The sequence below is a fragment of the Lygodium microphyllum genome, chromosome 27 (assembly GCF_053477565.2).
Source record: "Lygodium microphyllum isolate KBCC chromosome 27, Lygodium_microphyllum_v1.1.10, whole genome shotgun sequence".
NCBI classification, from domain to species: Eukaryota; Viridiplantae; Streptophyta; class Polypodiopsida; order Schizaeales; family Lygodiaceae; genus Lygodium; species Lygodium microphyllum.
In genome coordinates, this window is record NC_141161.1 from 95,036,001 (window position 1) to 95,055,215 (window position 19,215).

A 19,215-nucleotide genomic window follows, 5' to 3' on the forward strand; every position below is an offset into this window, starting at 1 on the left:
TTGTGAATATTTAGACGATAGAAATTACAATTCTTATTCGCATTAAAAGAACTTTACCCCACAACCTTTTATGCCCAGCACGAGTAAGAGTTCAATACATATCAGCTCTAAATTTTCGCCCTGATAGTGAGACTTCTCAAGCTCTGCCTCGGGTGTTCCACTGTATAGCAGGGGTTTGCAGAAGCCTGGGCATTGAAATTTTGCAGACTAATTGCTGAGTGGGTGGTACTAAGTGCATGATGACTCGTGGGACATTGAGTTGTCAGGAAGTATTGAGAACCGTGTTTTGCTTCAACTAGCTGAGGTTTTTCCATGTCTTTAGATCACACAATGAATCTTACAGTACTCGTAGTGTTGCAATTTTACATTGTTGGAATTTCTCTTAGCAAAAGGGACAATCCAGTAGCCATCTCTCTTCATCAGTAAATGGTTAGTATTGCATCTTTCACATAACAATTTGTGGTGCAGAATCAAGATAATGTTTCTCATCAGAGCGAAGTTCAACAATCCGATACAAAATATTCAAGCTCAATTTTTGCTGAACCATTCAGATTGTGCAGAAGGTTCGTTTTGTGTCTTGCTAGGTGCATGAAAGCTTCACTGAAAATGTCCAACAGTAAATAAACAGCAGTAGCTCACAAGTAGATGAGATAATTAATTTGTTGTCAACACTGTCACTACTTCATTACTGCTCCACTGAAGCCCAAAAAGAATGATTGCTGTAACCTTACAGCAATAATGTGAGCAGAGATCTATGTCATGACTTCACTTACTGCTCTGCTCAAAAGAATATGATTGTATATCAAATAAATAGGAGCAGAGATCTGTTTATAGCAAAACTGTTACTCATGTGGCCATCCTGTGCTGCACCAACCTCTCTCTTAATTAATGGGGTGCTTATGTGTGCTGCAGAACAAATCTCTCAATCAATGGATTGATTAAATGTGGAGCCTCATCCTGCATTGGACCAGAAGGAATTAAAGGTTCAAAAACAACGCTAAGGAATAGATTGACACTAGAAAAGTCATGGCTTTCTTTTCATAGTAAAGGCGAAATGCCAAGATGGCAACTCTTGAACCCTGGTAAAAGCAGTGCTAAACACAAGGTTTTCACAATAACTGTAAGACTTGTATTCATTCACAGGACTATCGTTTGGAATTAATATTTTTAACTGACGTTCAACCTCTAAATTTAAACTCTATGTTTAATTTCATAAGGAGCTTTTAAAACTTGATTACAAAAAGCTAAAAGTTTGGTATAGTGCACTAAATCCAAGTACCTGTGGGCAATGGCCTACATTTGGCAGGACAAGAAATTCTTCAACACACGAATAAGAACCATACAATCTGCCCAACTCTACTGGTTCCCAAGGATCCTTTTCACCCCAGCCTATCAAGACAGGACACTGCACAAACACACAAAGAAAGCAGTTTTACTTGAGATGAAGACTACAATGCAAGTCCAAATTCCCACCTAAGGCTTGGCACCAACATAGTACCTGGTAAAATAATGGCAAAGAAGGGAAAACACCACTATCTATGTTGACCAAATGTAACATAGGACAAACGTTGAATGCTAAAAATTTTCTGTCACCTTAATGTCAGGAAGTATTTCTTCTGGCAATGGACCACCAGAGTAGCAAATAAAATCCAAAAACACATCAACAGCACCCGGTTGCAAACCAGGTAACAATATCTTTTCTACTAACTCATCTGTAACTGCATTATCATTGTGATAACACTGCAAAAATAATAGAACTTGTATGTCAGACATGAAATTGACGCCTGCATTATCATTGTGATAACAATTGTATGTCGGACATGAAATTGGCGCCTTCATTTCATACGTAACTAAACAGTCCCAGATTTCATTATTTCCTGAGGCAATTTCGATTCAAATCATTACTGCATAAATGTCACTGGAAATTAGAGGCCTACAAAGGGATTGGGACAAAGTTTTGACCTCACAAAGAATCTTCTTTACTGATTCTGGAGTTGCAATGGCTCTGAAAAATCTCTTGCCTAGATTGGTGTTTCTATACAAGTATACAAGAAACTTTTTGGTTATAAATAATCTTATGTTTCACAGGGCAACAACTTCAGAAAACGCAACTGCTGAATATTCTTGCACAAACCTTGTGACGGAATATCTTGCCATTTGACAAAAAAGTGTAACACAGCACAGACATTATTATACATGCTGCTTGATTCTAATAACTTACTGCTTCGTCCTAGCCTAAAGGAAATTTTGCTTCATGAAGTAAATGCAGTGCTGTATACAAGAAAGAGCTCCAATTATGACAAAAGGAAAATTGCTCCTATCGGATGTTGCAGAAAAGTAACCTTACCTTAAGAGATTTTGGAAACCTTTCACAAATGGACGAATATACCACTGCTGTTTTTTTATATGAAGCATACGAAGAGAGAGATTCAAAAGGACCAGACCTCTTACTGCATTTGGATCAAATAATGCAGCTTGAAGTCCTACAATGCCTGCAAAACTTCCCTAACTCAACAAACCAGACCTTGGGCATTTTTTTGTTACATACTTCATGAACCATTATTGGAATTATACAGTAACTTCTTTATACAGAGATTTATGCTAACAAGCAAACTGCATTTTCAGAAAAAGGAAACTTTGAAAGTTAATTGAAAGGTTTGACAGGCGGCTTTTAATTGTGTTTTCGAGACAAGTCACAAATTTCTGATGTTCATATGCTCAAAGGATACATGACCTTACTGACTTGGAAAGAGAATACAAGAATGAAGACTGAATCAGAGAGTGAAAAGCATGCGCATTTAAATAAAGTCACCAAACAGTGGGTGGGTAGGTGTGACTGGATGTGTTGTTGGGGCTTGGTTGGCAGAATCAGCAAGCCAAAGATGTCAATTAGCCATTACGTTTACAGCCATAGTAGATTGTAATGGCTCAGATTGGTTTTATTGTACTTAATTAGATGAAAGAACAAGGTTTTCATACCTCGGTGTCTCAGGCAACTAAGTCTTTTGACAGACATCCACATAAATGTCACCCACCCATTTGCTTACGTACTATAGCTTAGCTCACAGAGGCTCTGCTAACCAAAAATGCATAGGGATATCATCAATTAATATGTGCTGGCTCAATAAACCCCAGATTTTTAAAACAATTCTCCATTGCCTATCGCCACTCAGGCATAATAAGGACCTTAAAATCAAGAGGGAGGGGAGGTCTCAAGATCAGTGTGACTCATGTGAAAGGACGTCTCCTGCTTATGCACCCCAATGTGCCAAGGATGACAAGGCCCATCTGAAGTCTGCCAAATTGTTCGTGCTAAAATCCCAAAGTTCATACCAATAGGGAATGGCCATTTTAGGTGGAGGAGAACAGTTGGCAAGGAGAGCTGGAGAGGGTGGGGTAACTCGAATCTATCAAACGTGATAAACAAGTGGAACTGAGGGAACCAGAGAAGCCTGATCAGGGTTGAATAGACACAGGAGGGGGAAATACAGAAGTACAAGATAAGAAAATGGAGGGATGTCCATGTGAAAGGGAAACATGGAGGACCCAATATTAGTCCCCCTTTGAACTCATCAAAGAACATGTCATGATTGATGATGATGACAACAAACCGAACTTTTGAAATCGTGATCGACCAATGTCAGGGGGGGTAGCATAGCCGGTCACCAATCAAGGCGCATCTGAAATTATTGGGTGCACTGTGATAGGATAAGATAGCCTCATATGCCAGTGAGGAAGGGATGAAGTAAAAGAAGCTAGAATGGTGTGAAGGAAAGCATGCTGCAGATGTGAATCTGATGGAGCCACATATGAATGATCTCATCCACTTCCACATCCGCAATAAGACCCCCGACCCCCTCTGATGCTTGGAGGCCCTGCCCCTTGGCCTCATTACCCATAGATTGATAAATCTCTGTAGATGTGAGCCTCCGACCACAATAGCCACATGTAAGGGGATCCCCTCTCCTGGTTGTGAATAGTGAACTCCATCAGAGCCTGACAGAGATGGAGTAGCTTTGACTATTTTCAGCCCTTCTATTAGAGTGCACTGCAGTTTTAGACTGTTTAGGAGTATGTTCACACTGGCTGTCCTCTATTTCCAGCCAATACATTTCGATTGCTGCCTGCTGGTGCATCTACACTATGAACAGCTGGCAATCAGGTTTCAGCAGGTGGCTGCACGCTGTCAACATTTTATGCAGATTATGCAAGCAACCAGTATTAAATGTTGTTTGCTCAGTTTTTGGCACCACCAACTTCTTTGTAAAATATGGTCAGACCATATTATAGTCCCACTCTTTAAGAGTGGCAAACCTGTGATTCCCAATTACTACAGCCTACAGAACCATCATGATTGGCCAAACACTAGCTAAGATATACGGATCGATATTGAAGCATGAGCTCAATGCATGGGCTGAGATGCAGGGAAAAGCTCACAAGGGTAGGCTGGTTTTAGACGTGGATACACCACATTGGATCATATCCTAACACTTGGGGTAATCATTGAGGAGGGTCAAGCTTGAGGCAAGAGGATTTATTGTTACTTTATGGATTTCCGTAAGGCATTCGACACAATACCTCTAGCAAGTTTCATGTAGAGATTGCAGGAGATGGGAGTGCCAGAGGGTGTGCAATGGGGCATGTATGCACTATACGAGAGAGTAATCAGCCATATGCACATACCTAGGGGGATGTCTAAGGATTGGTAGCACAATAGGAGTAAAATATGGATGCCTGCTTTTGCCCACACTATTTGGACTATACATAGACGAGATATCCAACTACATTGAAAGAGGAGGTGAAGGTGGAGCTAGCCTAGTTGGAGTGTTAATACCAATACTAGTATATGCCAATGATATTGTACTCATTTCAGACTCACTGAAGGGCTTGCAGCATCACTTGGATGCACTATATGCCTTTTGTAAAGATAGAAATCTCATAGTGAATCTTGGAAAAACCAAAGTCATGGTATTCAACACTTCCACAGCATGGGCGACCTGATCAATGTATCAATTGACATTTGGGGGGGATGTAGTGGAGCATGTGGGACGATATGTATACTTGTGAGTCACTTTCTTTGGCCCGAGATTTTCACTAAGGGAGGCAACTGAAGCTTGCTTGGTGTGAGGTTACACAGCCCTAGGGCCCTTGAGAGCCAGTATGCCCACATACAGTTTCAATAACCTCGCACCAAACTCTAGTCACACCTCTTATGTATGGAGCTAAGATTTGGGGTTGCAGCCCATACCACAGACAATTAAGCCTGCTCTTGATGACAAGATTGGCCAAGAGAGAGACCATTATTATGGCTGGTACTGCATGGAGAGGCCATTGACAATTATGAATCTTGCATGATCAGGAGTAAGCGCTCCACCCTACTCCCTATCATCATAGCATAGTTAGGGGCAGCACCTATGATTATGGAGGTACTCTTTAGAGCAATGACTTTCTTACATAGGATATGGGAGCTCTCATGCCACAGATATCCCAAATTGGCAGCATTGACCTCCTCTAGACAGCTAGTAACGGAAGGTGAGGATTGTTGGTACTAAGAAATGGCAACTTGGATGAGTTTACATGGGCTAAACATTAACAAGCTCATGCCCTTTGATTATGGCCTGAACTGCCCTACATTCCCCCTCAGCCAATCTGAGCTGAATTCAGTCATTAGGGCGATGTCCTCAGAGTTTGAGATAGGGAGGACTTGGATCCAGTCACCTCTCCCTCAAATATCAAAGATGAATTTTTATTATCACCTCTCCCTCAAATATCAAAGATGAATTTTTATTGGAGTCACTTCCTAGACTTCTCTAAGGATGGATTTATTGTCCGACCATAGTATACGGATGTGCACCTTTTCCATGGTATATCCTGCCAGACTTCACCTACCACACACCACGGAGTCACCCTGGACACAGCCATTGCAGTTTGCTAAGCTCAGTGACCTCAACCACCTAATAATCCACTGACGGGTCCATACCATAGTCAAATTAGAGCCATCATTGCGAGATATAGGTCCCCTCAGTACATTAGTAGAGCAGTCCTGGACCACATCATAGCGAGGATTCTCCTTTCAGTTTCATGCTGAGATGACATTGAATGCAAATATACTTTGGTTTTGCCTCATAGGCCACATTGGCCTTCTACAGCTGCTAATATTTCTTTCTTTCTTTCTTTTTACGTTTCTAATAGAGCTCCATTCGAAGGACCCTGCATAGCCATTATGGCACCATCAATGCAGGTGCTTGTTTTTCCCACAATACGTGAAGAATTGTTTGGACAGCACCAACTACTCCCCTAGGCCTTGCAAGAATAGAGTGTATCTTGGATACTTATGATCTATGGGCTTCTGCGATATCCAGTGGAGGATCCTCATATTGGTTCTACTACTGACTAGACGGCTCCTTGAGATCGATCCAACTCTTGAGCTCGATCTTTCCTCTTCATAAGCTATCAAGCCTTAGTTTTAGTACATGTCTGCAAAACTCGAACTACAGCAAAGGTTTGGACAAAGTTCTCTTCTCTCTATCAAATCAAGACTTGCGCCCACCGAATCACAAATGAGAAGAAGATCCTAATGTTATCCATTGATTACTCTCCATACTAGATGAATTTGCATCCGTCGGCAAGAGGATGTCTCAAAGATATGGCTATGATTCTCATTGCTCATCTCCAATCTCTCAAGTATGATGCCTTCTACACTACACTAGTTTACTCACCTCCAAAGCTTGGGACACTATTCCTTAAGAGAATCTTGCCCTATTGGAACCTATGAGAACAGCCTCCCTCAAGAAGGCCAAATACCTAATATTTGCTGAAAAGCAAACTTCTTTCAAGGTTCGAGGGGTTTGAATCAATCATGGTAGTGAATTTTGTTCCAAGGTGAATTGTGTTCCAAAGTGTTTGGCAAAGGTTTTGCAAGGAGCATGGGAACCGGATGGAGTATGCCCATCCAAACACACCATCCAAGAATGATGTGGTGGAGTGAGCAAATCGTACCATGCTAAAGATGGCCTGTTTGATGCTAAAGCATTGAGGACTTTCTCACATCCTTTCAATGGAGGCAGTTTCTACTACTGTTCATATACGCAACAGGACTCCAACAGTGGCTTTGAAGAACATGACTCTATACCAGGCTTTCTTTGGCAAGAACCCTTCTATCCCTCACTTCTGCATCTTTGGTTGCCATAACTATGTCCATGTGGACAATAAGCACAAGGACAAGCTCGATGGTAAGGCAAAGAAACTCAACTTCATTGGTTCCACTCATGTAACCAAAGGATACGTGCTCTATGACCCCAAGAAACATATGATTATTGTGAATCGGGATACAATCTTTGATGAGGCTATGGCCTCCAATCCTCCATCCATGGTTGGTAGGTAGTTTGCAAGCAAAAAGGGAAGTTGAAGAACATGTGGCTAAAGCATTAATGCAGAAGGATATTGTAAAGAATGATGCATCAGTTGATCTGGAATAGGACATCCACTACACTTGTGAGCAGATGAAGCAGGAGATGGATGCAGAGAAGTCTGTGGTGTTGTTGCTGATCAGCCAAAAACATTAACCAGTTATCTCCCCAAGCCTAAAGCAATTTGGGTTCAGGGGATTCCAAAGGCACCTATAACTGTGACTACTCAGGATGATGCAGTTTTCTAGGATGCTAGTAACAAGCATGCAGATGATGTGATGAATCAAAAGTACCCAAGAAGACAGTGGTCACTGGTGAGCTGCTATGCCTCAAGCATTGAAGGACCCCAGTAAGAAAGACAGTATCATTGGTGATCTGAACCTGCATATCCCTTGATAACAGAAAGCTATTGCCATCAGTGACTAGAATGGCATATCCCTGGTAAGAAAGGATAGCAGCAGATAAACCAGATGACTGAATGAGGAAGAATGTAGTGCAGCATTCTCCAATTTCTGTCTTTGTTCTACTCTGTTTTCTGCGTTCATGTTCAATCCCTATGATGTGGTGTGTTTGGGTTTTGGGCATTGCTTGTCTTAGTTCTTTTTGGGTTACTATGTTTTGGTTGTTTACCCGTCATGTACACCAACTACAACTAGCATCTCTCCTCGTCATAACCAATATTCTTCTCTTTTGCTGCTTGTGGGATGCTACCTTGCTGCTGCCATACCTTCTGAAGCTGTCATTGACTTCCCCTGCCCTCTTAGTGGCTCTCTTTTCTCCTCTTCCTGCCTATAGACTGCTGCCCAGCTGTTCATACACACATTAATGCTGTAACAGCATCTATAGTTTCTGTAGTATGTTGCATTTCTTCTACAGCTAATGCTCTGCTGCTGTGTTTTGATACCAGCTGTGGTCCTTACCTTCTAGAGGCTGTTGACAGGTTGCACACTCCTGTGTTGATCAAATATAAAGAACATTTCGTCATTAATCATAGTGCTCAGAAGCCATAAGAAGCTCCACCAAATGGCAATAGGTATTCATTTTTCATGATATAAACTTCAGCCTGCAAATGATATGACAACATTATGCCGAAGGTGATGGGAAAAATGTTGTGCAGCTTAGTCAGAGTGCAAGTTTCTCTAGGCTTGTTGCCTGCTATATCTATTGGATTGATGGATGATAGATCTCAGATTCTTATGATGTCAAGGATAATTCACAATAAACCCTCAATATCAAACAGAGCTTGAAATACCCCCATACTGGTCAAAGGCTCTAATTCAACGCATCAACTACATTAAGCATAACATTCCATAAGGTTAGACAGACTATCATGCCAAGCCCTAGAGGCACCATAAAGTATTGCCACGCATGATTACCAACTGTCATGGTATTTTTTTGTTCCTTCATTGGTCCTCGAAGCATAGGGCAGACATAAAAAAATTAGCACCCTTCTCGCATGACAACTCCCCCATAGTTTCACTCTTCTAAGAGAAGAGGAATAAAGCTTGGATACTATATGCACAAATGCATACTCAACAGACTTGGTTGGGTCCCCTACCTGCCAAGATGCAACACTACAAAGATTACTTCCTTGTGTTCATAGATGATGGGTTTATTAGATGACCAAGCCACATGGATATACATATATTCCATGTTATGATGGTTGTTATTGGCTAGAGCAGAGTATCATTACGCACCCTTGAGATTGAGACCAGTAGAGCTGCGCTAGTGGCTAGAGAGGACAGGATAGGCAAGTTGTGCATGGGCTCTGCCATGAGATCATGGTGAGATATCATTGCTTGTTTAGACTGACTGGCTTAGGCCAAGTGATAGACTATCTTGATTACAGATCACTGTGTCTTTTTCTCATAGACCTACAGAGGCATCAAGAGACTCTTCTATGCACAGAAAGCCAGAGATGATAAATCCAGCTTCTTCATCATCCGAGAAAAGTTGGGTGCAACACCCATGGTAGCAAGCTCACGCCCGTTACGTCACAAGCTGCCCCCCCCGTCACGTCTGTTCACGCCCGCCCAGATCGGTCGCGCCATCACCAGCACCCGCTACAACAGTTCGCCCCCCCCCCCCCCCCCCACGACAGTTTGCCCCCCATCGGCTCGTGATAGCCCGCCCCGACGGCTCGCGATAGCCCGCTCCTATGGCTCGCGAAAGCCCACCCCACCTATCCGTCCTTTCCCCCTGCCCCCAACAGACTCCGCCGCCCAGTCTCCGCCCACGACCTGCCATTCCACCACTCCAACGGACTTGGCCACCCAGTCTCCGTCTGCGACCCGCCGTTTCCCCCCCCCCCCCACCCCCGGCCCGCCCGCTCTGCTATCCCCGCCATACCCACCCCCTTGGCGCGCTGCCTTCGTCCGCGACCTTGGTTCAGTCTGCAGGGTCCAACACTCCCCCCCCCAAATGCCAAAAACAGCAGCTTCCCCCCCGCCATTGTTCCCTCCCACCCTCCAGTTGCTCCCTCTCTTGCAGCAACTCTTCCCCCTCAGGTAGCACCGCGACGTGATTGGTAGTTTTCTCAGAAGGGTCGTGCAATGGAAACCTCTGGTCAGACGCCGGCACACTCAGAGAGTACCCCCCAGTCAAACACCTTGCGTATCGTCCTCTCTAAGGAGCAGCTCTTAGCCGTCCGAGCTAAGGAGTTGGAGCTAAAGGAAACAACGATTTATGGTTAGGTAGTAGGACATTTCCTAGCCAAGGCCCAGCTTTGGGACTTGCTTCACTCCACGCTGCGCATCAACACAGCACAGATCCTGGAGGTGGCCCTAATGGGCCAAGGGATTTTCATGGTCAAGCTCAATTCGGCAGACGCAGCTCATGAGTCGCTTGCCAATTCACCATATGCATCCATGAAGGGGGTCATATACATGGCCCCTTGGTACAGTGGCTTTACTGTGGAGGCAGTTGCACTCCACAACAGGTTTCTTCGGCACCCGGTCACCCTTCTTTTCCCCGGCTTGGCAATAGAGTATTGCTAGTTGGTGGAAAACTTTGGACGTCTCTTCGGCACTATCCTTCCTGCGTCCTTCGCGGATGTAATGACAGCTGCAGGAGTCCCAAAGGTACGGATGGCAGTGAAAGAGGTCAAGAATATCCCACAGTTCCTAGAGATTGAGGCGGGCGGTACACGTTTAGGAAGTAGGTCATTGTGATGGGGCAGCCAGGGCAGTGCCTGCGCTGCTACAACTTTGGGCATTAGGCAGTAGTTTGCACACGCTTCGGAGCCAAGGTGGCTCCGCCGATAGGCCCGCAGGTGGACACAGACGGCTTCACACCGGTCCAGAGACAATAGAGAGGGAGATGGCCGCGCGGGGGGGGGGGGGGGGGGGGGGGGGGGGGCGGCGCGCAGCCAATGTCTCAGACCCAGTCTCGACAGCAGGGAGCAGGTGGGCGAGCGACGCCCCCTCGGCAAAGCACTCCATAGTCCCCCCCCTGCCCGCCCCACCCATAGGACCGCAACCCCCCGCATCCACCACCCACGCCACAAACTACCTCTCCTGAGTTCCCACAGCCCCTACACCCACCTCCCCCCACATCCCATGCCCTCCCCCCCACTGACCCTGGCCCACAGCCCCCCATTTCCAGGGCCACCAACCCCCCCCCCCCCCCCCACACCCGCCATGTACCTCCGTCGATCCTACCATCCCTCGATCATCCTCCCCCTCACCACCCCCCTAATCCGCACCTAATTTAGGTGATCCCCACCAGACCCACCCCCCTCCTTCCATAGGAGGTGATGAACCACACACGCCTACACCCTCCTCGCACCAGCAGTCTTCCCCCTCCCATAAAGCCACCAGCTTATCCACCCCTTCCATCCGTCACACTTTCCCAAGACAGGCACACCTGTTACCACAGGAGTGCTACTGTAGTGGCTCATGGTCTTACTTGAGAGTTGCGAAGCGCTGAGAGTTCCCACTACCTCTAGAGGTGGGGATCTTCGTGGTTCATAAGTCAAGAAGGGGCAAGGTCCATCTACTAGCACCACCGGATGGACCAAACTATGCCTTTTCTTCAGTCCTCTCACTTAGGGGAGGGGACGACGACACAGATAGAGGAAGAGTTGAAGAGTCAGGTGGTGGACCACACCTCCCAGTGGATGGGAGAAGAAGGACTAGCATTGTTTGCACAGCAGTGGCCTGCTTGCATGATGAATATTAACTGGTGGGCTGGTGCTGAGGTCCCTCACTTGAGCATTATCTTTAGAGCCCCTCCACAGTGGAGAGCTCTGAGGGATGTGATCGAGTGGCCCCTGGCACAAGCGGCCCGTTTCTACTAGTGCACAGAGTCCCAACTCTCAGCATGGCTGATGGATGCATTGATAGTACCACCTAGAACATCTATCACCCCTATGGTCCAACCGAGGGCCACCATGGGGGATTGGAGTTCACCATCCAGACCGGCGCCAAAGCATACTTGCATGCCTCATAGCTTCTCCTCTTCATCAGTAGCCTCCACACCGAATAGATGCCTGTTCAGTCAGTCACAGGTTTCCCCATGAGCTTACACCTTGCATCCTGGAATGTGAAGAGCCTCCACTACAGTGGGGCATGTGGTTCCAAGAAGTTGATTGTTCGGCAGGAGCTCCAGCCTTCCCTTGCCGGACGGATCGACTTCTTACTTCTACAGGAGCACAAGCTCACCCCCACCCAGGCCCAATGGGTAAGGAAGGTACTCCCAGGCAACTCGCACACTTACTGGGAGCACACCATAGGTATGACGTGCCCCACGGTAGGGGTGGAGGCGTATGCACCTCTATTGGTCCGAGTCTTATCGCTTGTGTGCGAGACCACGGGACGATAGTGGCAAGGAGGGTTCTATGGATCAGATTGGATATTGGGGACTCGTGATTTGGAGTCCTTAATGTCTATGCCCCTACGGAGGTTAGGGCACGCAACAGGTTCTGGGTGGAGATTGCGGATGGACTCCCAGAGGTGGACTCTTGGATTGTTGGAGGAGACTTCAACAACCTGGAGGCTTTGGAGGACCAGCAAGGCAGAGGGAGAAACTACCACGGCATGGCCGGGGAGGAGCAGGAGGCATGGGAGGTCTTTCTACTGGCAGTAGGAGTACGCGATGCCTAGAGAGACCCTGCCTTCCACAAGAGGGAGAGATCGCTCGACTTCTCTTGGGAATACAGGCAGCTAGGTGGAGTCCTGCTAGAGAGGTTGGATAGGTTTTATGTGGGAGAGTTGGGAGGCTCTCGGGGAGGCTAGATGGAGCAACTGGTGGGTACCACGTTGTCCGATCATTGCCCGGTTCTCCTGACACTAGATCCCCTAGCATCTTCCCTAGATACACGATCTTATCGGGTCCCTGACTCGATCTATAGGAGGGAGAAGATGACGAGACAGATAGAGCAGATTTGGACCAGAGAGTAGGGCAGGAAGGACCAGATCGCAGAGGAGGTTGTAGAGGTCCTAGCTGAGTCGAGCAGAATCTGCCAAGAGGCAACCATACAAGCCAGGCAACAGAGCTGGGAGGAGGAGAGAGCACTCCAGCGGGACCTTGCATTCACGCAGAGATTATTACAGGAGGCACCAGGGGATCCCACTCTCCACGCACAGGAGGTACGTGCGCGAGCAACCATTGCTAGCCTAGAGGACAGGTGCTCAAAGTTCTCTTTCCACACCTCAGCAGCTTTCTAGGCGTGGAAGGGGGACACGATGTGCAAGGAGTTTTTCCAAGTGCACCAACCTCGCACCTGAGGAGAGTAGATACATAGCCTCTGAGATCAGTATGGGAGGACCCGTTCTAGCCGAGACGAGGTGATGGAGATTGCCACCGACTACTACAGACACCTCTTCTAGCAGGAGACAGCCTCAGCTAGAGGACGGCGATGTAGACAGCAGGTCTAGGATAACATCCCGTCCCTCGTCACAGAGGAGATGGGACGCTCCCTCCTGGCCCCCTTCATAGAGAAGGAACTAGAGGAGGCTTTCCATACACAGGACGGGCAGAAATGCCCGGGAGAGGATAGCCTCTTTAAGGCTTTCTTCACTACCTTTTGGGAAGTGGTGAAGGACCCCCTACTGATGGCCTTTCAAGAGATTTTCACTTCCAGACAGATGTCAGGGAGTCTTTCAGCAGGCCTTATCAGTCTTCTCCCCAAGGGGGAGACCGGTTGGAGCTTTCCCAGTGGAGACCGATCATCTTATTGTCAGTGGCCTATAAGGCGCTGGGAAAGATGATTGGTAGGCGACTATGCCCTGTGCTTCCAGACATCATCCATGACACACAGACAAGCTTCGTCCAGGATAGGAGCATCCTAGACAATGTATTCACCTTCTTTGAGGTGATAGAGTGGGCCCAGCACAGTGGGCAGAGACTGGCCATACTACTCTTGGATTTTGAGAAAGCTTATGACAAGGTGGACTGGGATTTCCTAGAGGGCACCATGGTGAGGTTGGGTTTACCCCAGGCTTGGATTTGCGGGGTCTCCGCACTTTAAGATCGGCCACCAGCAGGGTTCTCATAGGTGGTAGGCGAGAGGAGGAGTTTTGGCTAGAGAGATCGGTCTGACAAGGCTGTCCCCTAGCTCCGTACCTGTTCCTTCTCTTTGCAGAGGCGATGTCTCACTTCCTCAGGTCACGTGTGAGCGGATTACATGGCCTCCAACTTCCAGTGAGAGAGGAGACCGAGTTCCAGTGAGAGAGGAGATCATACAGCACTCTAATAGAGGACGACGAGTTGATGCAGGAGAGAATGAGGCTAGCTCTTGAGGTGTTTTGTTCTGTAGCGGGAGAAAAAATCAATTGGCGAAAGTTGGTTGTGGTCTCCTCACAGACCCGAACTCTAGCATAGAGTGGGGCATCCACCTGGGATTTAGATGGGTGAGCAGAGGGCAAACCGTCTGGTACCTAGAGTTCCAGGGGGACTCAACATCACTCCCGCCCACCAGTTTCTTCCAGTCCGCGATTCTATTCGGAGGAAGCTGACCAACTAGAGCACGGCTTGCCTCTCACTAGCCAGCCGAGCCCTGGTGGTTAACTAGATCCTCCTAGCGACGGCCTAGTACGTCGCCTCGTGTTGGTGCTTCTCCTCATCCTGCGCAATGCAGCTTCGCCGCCTAGTGCAGAATTTCCTTTGGTCCGGGTCAGACGACTCTAGGGATTCTAGGGCCAAGGTGGCGTGGGCAACCATTACACGACATCAGTCAGAGGGAGGGCTTGGGATCATAGACCCAGGGTATCAGAGTATGGCCCTCTTGGGCAAGCTAGTTGTCTGCGGCCTCAGACCGGGAGGACAGACATGGAAGGTCCTATTGCAAGAGGATCTTCAGGATTGTAGACCAAGGCTTGGTGGTGAGTGGAGACCGCCCCTGAGATGGATCTTCATGTCAGCCTAGATCACCCCCCCCAGATCACCCTTCCTACGCAGCTTGCTCCACGTGTGGCAAGGCCTCTGTAAGGCCCTAATCCAGAGCCCCCCAGGCTGCCAGGAGGAGATAGACCATCAGCCGGTGATTTGGAACCCCCAGGTCAGGGACCAAGAAGGGGCACAGATTGGGGAGCACCCCCACATCTAGTGGGCTGGGTGGGAGGCTGGCCCGGCTCGTACCATCAGGACATAGCGGGAGGTGTACAGGATGGCGGACGAGGAGGTGCTGCAGCAAGTATCAGGCGGCCAGCGAGGAGTGGAGCTGAGGAGAAGGGAGATAGACGCAACAATACCTCACGAGTGGCTTGCTCCTCCGATACGAGAGCCGATAGAGCCCGGGGAGGTATGGGCCACTAGGTTTTCACCAGCAAATATCCCCCTACAAGTGGCAGGAAGAGTGGGTGGCGCTCCACCTGGGACCTTTTTCACCATGCATGAGGGGGGGCATTTGGCTCTTGACAGAGGGCAGCAGGATGAGGGGATAGCTGTCCTTTCATGGAAGAGGATCCGGGTGACTGGCCTTCAGGAGAAGACATGGCGGTTGGACCCTTTGGTCTTTTGGCAAGAGCTCAGGGAGTGGTGCCTTTGGATCTCGGAAGGAAGGCCACTTGATAAGCTGGAGTGGGATCCGAGAGAGTGGCTTTGGCCAGTCACTGTGGTTGCCAAGAAGCCACCGAGGTTCCTGGAGTACACCGCCAGGATTGGCAAACACGTACTGATGCAGGAGGATATGGATTGGGCGCCATCACGTAGCAGGCACTGGGCAGAGCACAACATCACGGAGCCATTCTGACGGACCTTCTGGAGCCACCTGTGGGACAGCTGGAGGCCGAGGAGGGTATCGTATTTTTTATGGCTGGTAGCACATGGAGGCTTGGCGGTGGGAAGCTAGCTTGCCCAGATGCAGAAGAAGAGAGTTTGTAAGCGCTGCACACAGCAATCTATGGAGACCCCAAAGCACTCCCTTTGGTCGTGTGAGACGGCACAGCTTGTGTGGAGAGGAGTATGCGGCATCCTTCGTTGCATAGCACCTAGCCTTGGATGTATCTCTTGGGGAGCTTTCCACTGGCAGGCAGTCAGCTAGGGTCGTCACCTTCTGTATGAGGCAGGGATGCAGGATACGATATTCATTATCGAGGCAGGGTCGTACGCAGTGGTCCGTTTAGAGGCTCTACCCATCCACCACGTACTAGAGCTCACAGCAGACCACTCTGAGGTATGGGAGATCATAGGGAGTCTTACTGGTTGGCATATCTGGAAGGCATGGTGTCAGGTGGCTTTCGGCGGAGAGAGACTTTCAGTATAGGCAACCTTAGCAAAGCTCTGGACCTCCATCATCCACTCCCTTCGAGGCCGATGGGATCAGGTGCAGGGCTCGTCCAGGGCTCGTCAGGAGCTTTGATGTCATTTCATGCGCACTTGGGGCGGCTAGGACCTGTTCTTCGTGATGCAGGCAGGCAGCCCCAGATGGCGATACACCCCCCTTCCATGGCTTCTTGCCCCCATCCCCCCCAGACCGCCTTGAGAGGCTTGTATATATGATGTATTTGTGGCTTTCATCAGCTCCAGCTTGTCTGTTGAGCATGAGTACTCCGTTGTAATCAGTTTTTTTGAGTAATATAATCAGCCACATTTTACTTGCAAAAAAAAAAGCTTCTTCAAGCCCACCCGTGTGCCAGAACCATCCTTACCATCAACCTCATAGTGGGGACTCACAATTTATTAGCCTCAGCCAACAGGGTCAGCAAGAGACCCAGAACTCTTTTATGCGAACCACCAGGCCCATATCAAAATAGATTCCTCATATCCAAGAACGATCGAATGAAGATTATATGGTAGCCCAAAACAACACTCTTTATATCCTTACATCATTTCATGTCAAGACTAGTATTAAAGGTGCAGCCAGTCTACAAAGTATATTTCGTTCTGAACAAGGATGGCCTTTAGAGCAACATTTACTCTTGGGCAAGCTAGAAATTTCCTGAAGACCATGGGAGAAAATTTTCAAAGGTTATGGAAGAATTCAAGTTCAATATCCTCAGTCTATATGCACTATCTACACAGGGTTTCTGCACAGAAAGGTGCAAGCATACCAGATTCATGATAGGCATAAAAGCAAGAAACCATGAGAAGGATCTGCCTTTGCTCCCGCCATCACGTCGTTGTTGCCCCCCGTCCCCGTTCGAACTACCGCTACACCAGTCCTCCCCTCCCCCCGCCTACACCAGTCCCCCCCCCCCCCCCCCTTCGACAGCCCTCCTCCCTCCCGTTTGCCAGTCTCCCCCTCCCTTCGCCGACCCTCCCCCACCCGCCTTGCGGCCGCCTGCCCGCCCACCCTGCTCGTCCTACATCCGCCCGCTTGCCCTGCACTGGGCCTGCCCCTCCCCTCGCCCGCCCGCCCTGGGCCTGCCTGCACTCCACCTTTTTTCCCCTAGCTGCCCAGTGCCCCCCCCCCCCTAGTGCGCTCCCCCGCCCTGCGGCCCGAGCCAGGCAGTCACACCACCATTTGGAAAACAAGAATCCCCCCTCCCCCCCCCCCGCCCCCCGAGCTCCTCGCCATCGACTCCCCCCCCCTCCCAACCTCCAATTGCTCCCTCCCCCTACAGCAAACCCCTCCCCCTCGGTAGCACATCATCGTGATTGACAGGTTCCCAGTAGGGACGCACAATAGAAACCTCTGGTCAGACGCCGGCGCATTCTGCGAGTGCCCCCCAATCAAACACCTTGCACATCATCCTCTCTGAGGAACAACTCTTGGCCGTCCAGGCCACAGAGCTAGATTTGAAAGAAATAACGATCTTTGGTCAGGTCGTAGGACATTCCCCATCGAGGGCCCAGCTGCGGGATTGACTCCACTCCACGTTGCGCATTGGCACAGCGCAGATCATGGAGGCAGTCCTCATGGGCCGAGGGATCTTCATGGTTCGACTCACCTTTGCGGACGTAGCTCGTGAGTTAGTGGAGAGCTCACCCTATGCCTCCACGAAGGGCGTCATCTACATGGTTCCCTAGTATAGCGGCTTCACAATGGAGACATTTGGGCTCCACAACACATTCCTCAGACACCCAGTCACTTTACTATTCCCCGGACTGGCGGTAGAGTACCGCTAGTTATTAGTGGAGGACTTTGGACGGCTATTCGGCACAGTTCTTCCTGCATCCTTCACGGATGTAGTGACAGTTGCTGCAGGAGTCCCAAAAGTTCATGTGGCCGTGAAAGACACAAAGTGTATACCAAAGTTCCTGGAGATCGAGGCAAGAGGTCACTCCTTTAGGCAGCAGGTCATTGTGAGTGGGCAACCAGAGCAGTGCCTACGCTGCCACGACTTTGTGCGCCAGGTAGCAAACTGTGCGCGCTTCGGAGCCAAGGCGGCTCCGTCGGTAGGCCCGCAAGTGGATGCTGACGGCTTCACACGGGTCCGGAGACCACAGAGAGCGAGACAGCAAGGGAGAGAGCGTAGCCAGCTCCTCAAACCCAGCCTCGTCAACAAGGTGCAGGTGGGCGTGCGACGCCCCCTCAGCAGAGCACTCCACAGCCCCCCTTGCCCGCCCCACCCGGCAGGACCGTAACCCCCCACATCCACCACCCACGCCACAGACTACCTCACCTGAGATCCCACAGCCCCCACACCCACATTCTATGCCCCCCCCCCCCCCCCCCCCCACTCCCCCCTTTCCACCAAGGCCACCAGCCCTACACCCCCATACCCTCCACGCACCTCCGTCCATCCCAGCATCCCTCAATTCTCTTCCCCCCCACCATCTCCCCTACCGAGCTCCCCTCCTGATCCGCACCCAATTCAAGTGATCCCCCCCCCAAACCCACCCCCCTCCTCCCACAAGAGATAGTGAGCCACACACGCCTACATCCTCCTCGCACCAGCAGTCTTCCCCTTCCCACACAGCCACCAGCTCATCCGCCCCTGCTGCCCGTCACACTTTCCCGAGACAGGCACAGCTGTTGCCACAGGAGTTCTTCCGCAGTGGCCCATGGTCCTACCTGAGAGTTGCGGAGCGTTGAGAGTTCCCACTACCTCTAGAGGTGGGGATCTTCGTGGTTCGTAAGTGAAGGAAGGGCAAGGTCCATCTACTAGCACCACCGGATGGACCAAACTACACCTTCTTTCTTCAGTCCGCTCACTCAGGGGATTGGACAACTACACAGATAGAGGAGGAGTTGAAGAGACAAGTGGCGGATCACATCTCCCAGTGGATGGGAGAAGAAGGACTAGCATTGTTTGCACAGCAGTGGCCTAGCTGCATGATGGACATTAACTGGTGGGCTGGTGCCGAGGTCCCACACTTGAGCATTATCTTTCGATCCCCTCCATAGTGGAGGTCTCCGAGGGATGTAATCGAGTGGCCCCTAGCACAGGCGGCCCATTTCTACCAATGTACAGAGTCACAA

At 49.3% G+C, this 19,215-nt stretch overlaps 1 protein-coding gene across 1 annotated transcript in view; it reads right to left on the reverse strand.

Moving 5' to 3' along the window:
* Positions 1–445: 445 nt before the first annotated feature.
* Positions 446–19,215, reverse strand: part of LOC148012618 (alpha/beta-Hydrolases superfamily protein) — a 98,705-nt gene continuing 79,935 nt past the window's right edge. Inside the window, exons 4-8 of the mRNA XM_087669266.1 lie at positions 2,348–2,492; positions 1,963–2,035; positions 1,594–1,740; positions 1,280–1,405; positions 446–957 (exon numbers count right to left, since the gene is read on the reverse strand). Coding sequence (XP_087525392.1) covers positions 898–957; positions 1,280–1,405; positions 1,594–1,740; positions 1,963–2,035; positions 2,348–2,492 — 551 coding nt within the window. The 3' untranslated portion in view covers positions 446–897. The remainder of the gene's footprint in view (positions 958–1,279; positions 1,406–1,593; positions 1,741–1,962; positions 2,036–2,347; positions 2,493–19,215) is intronic.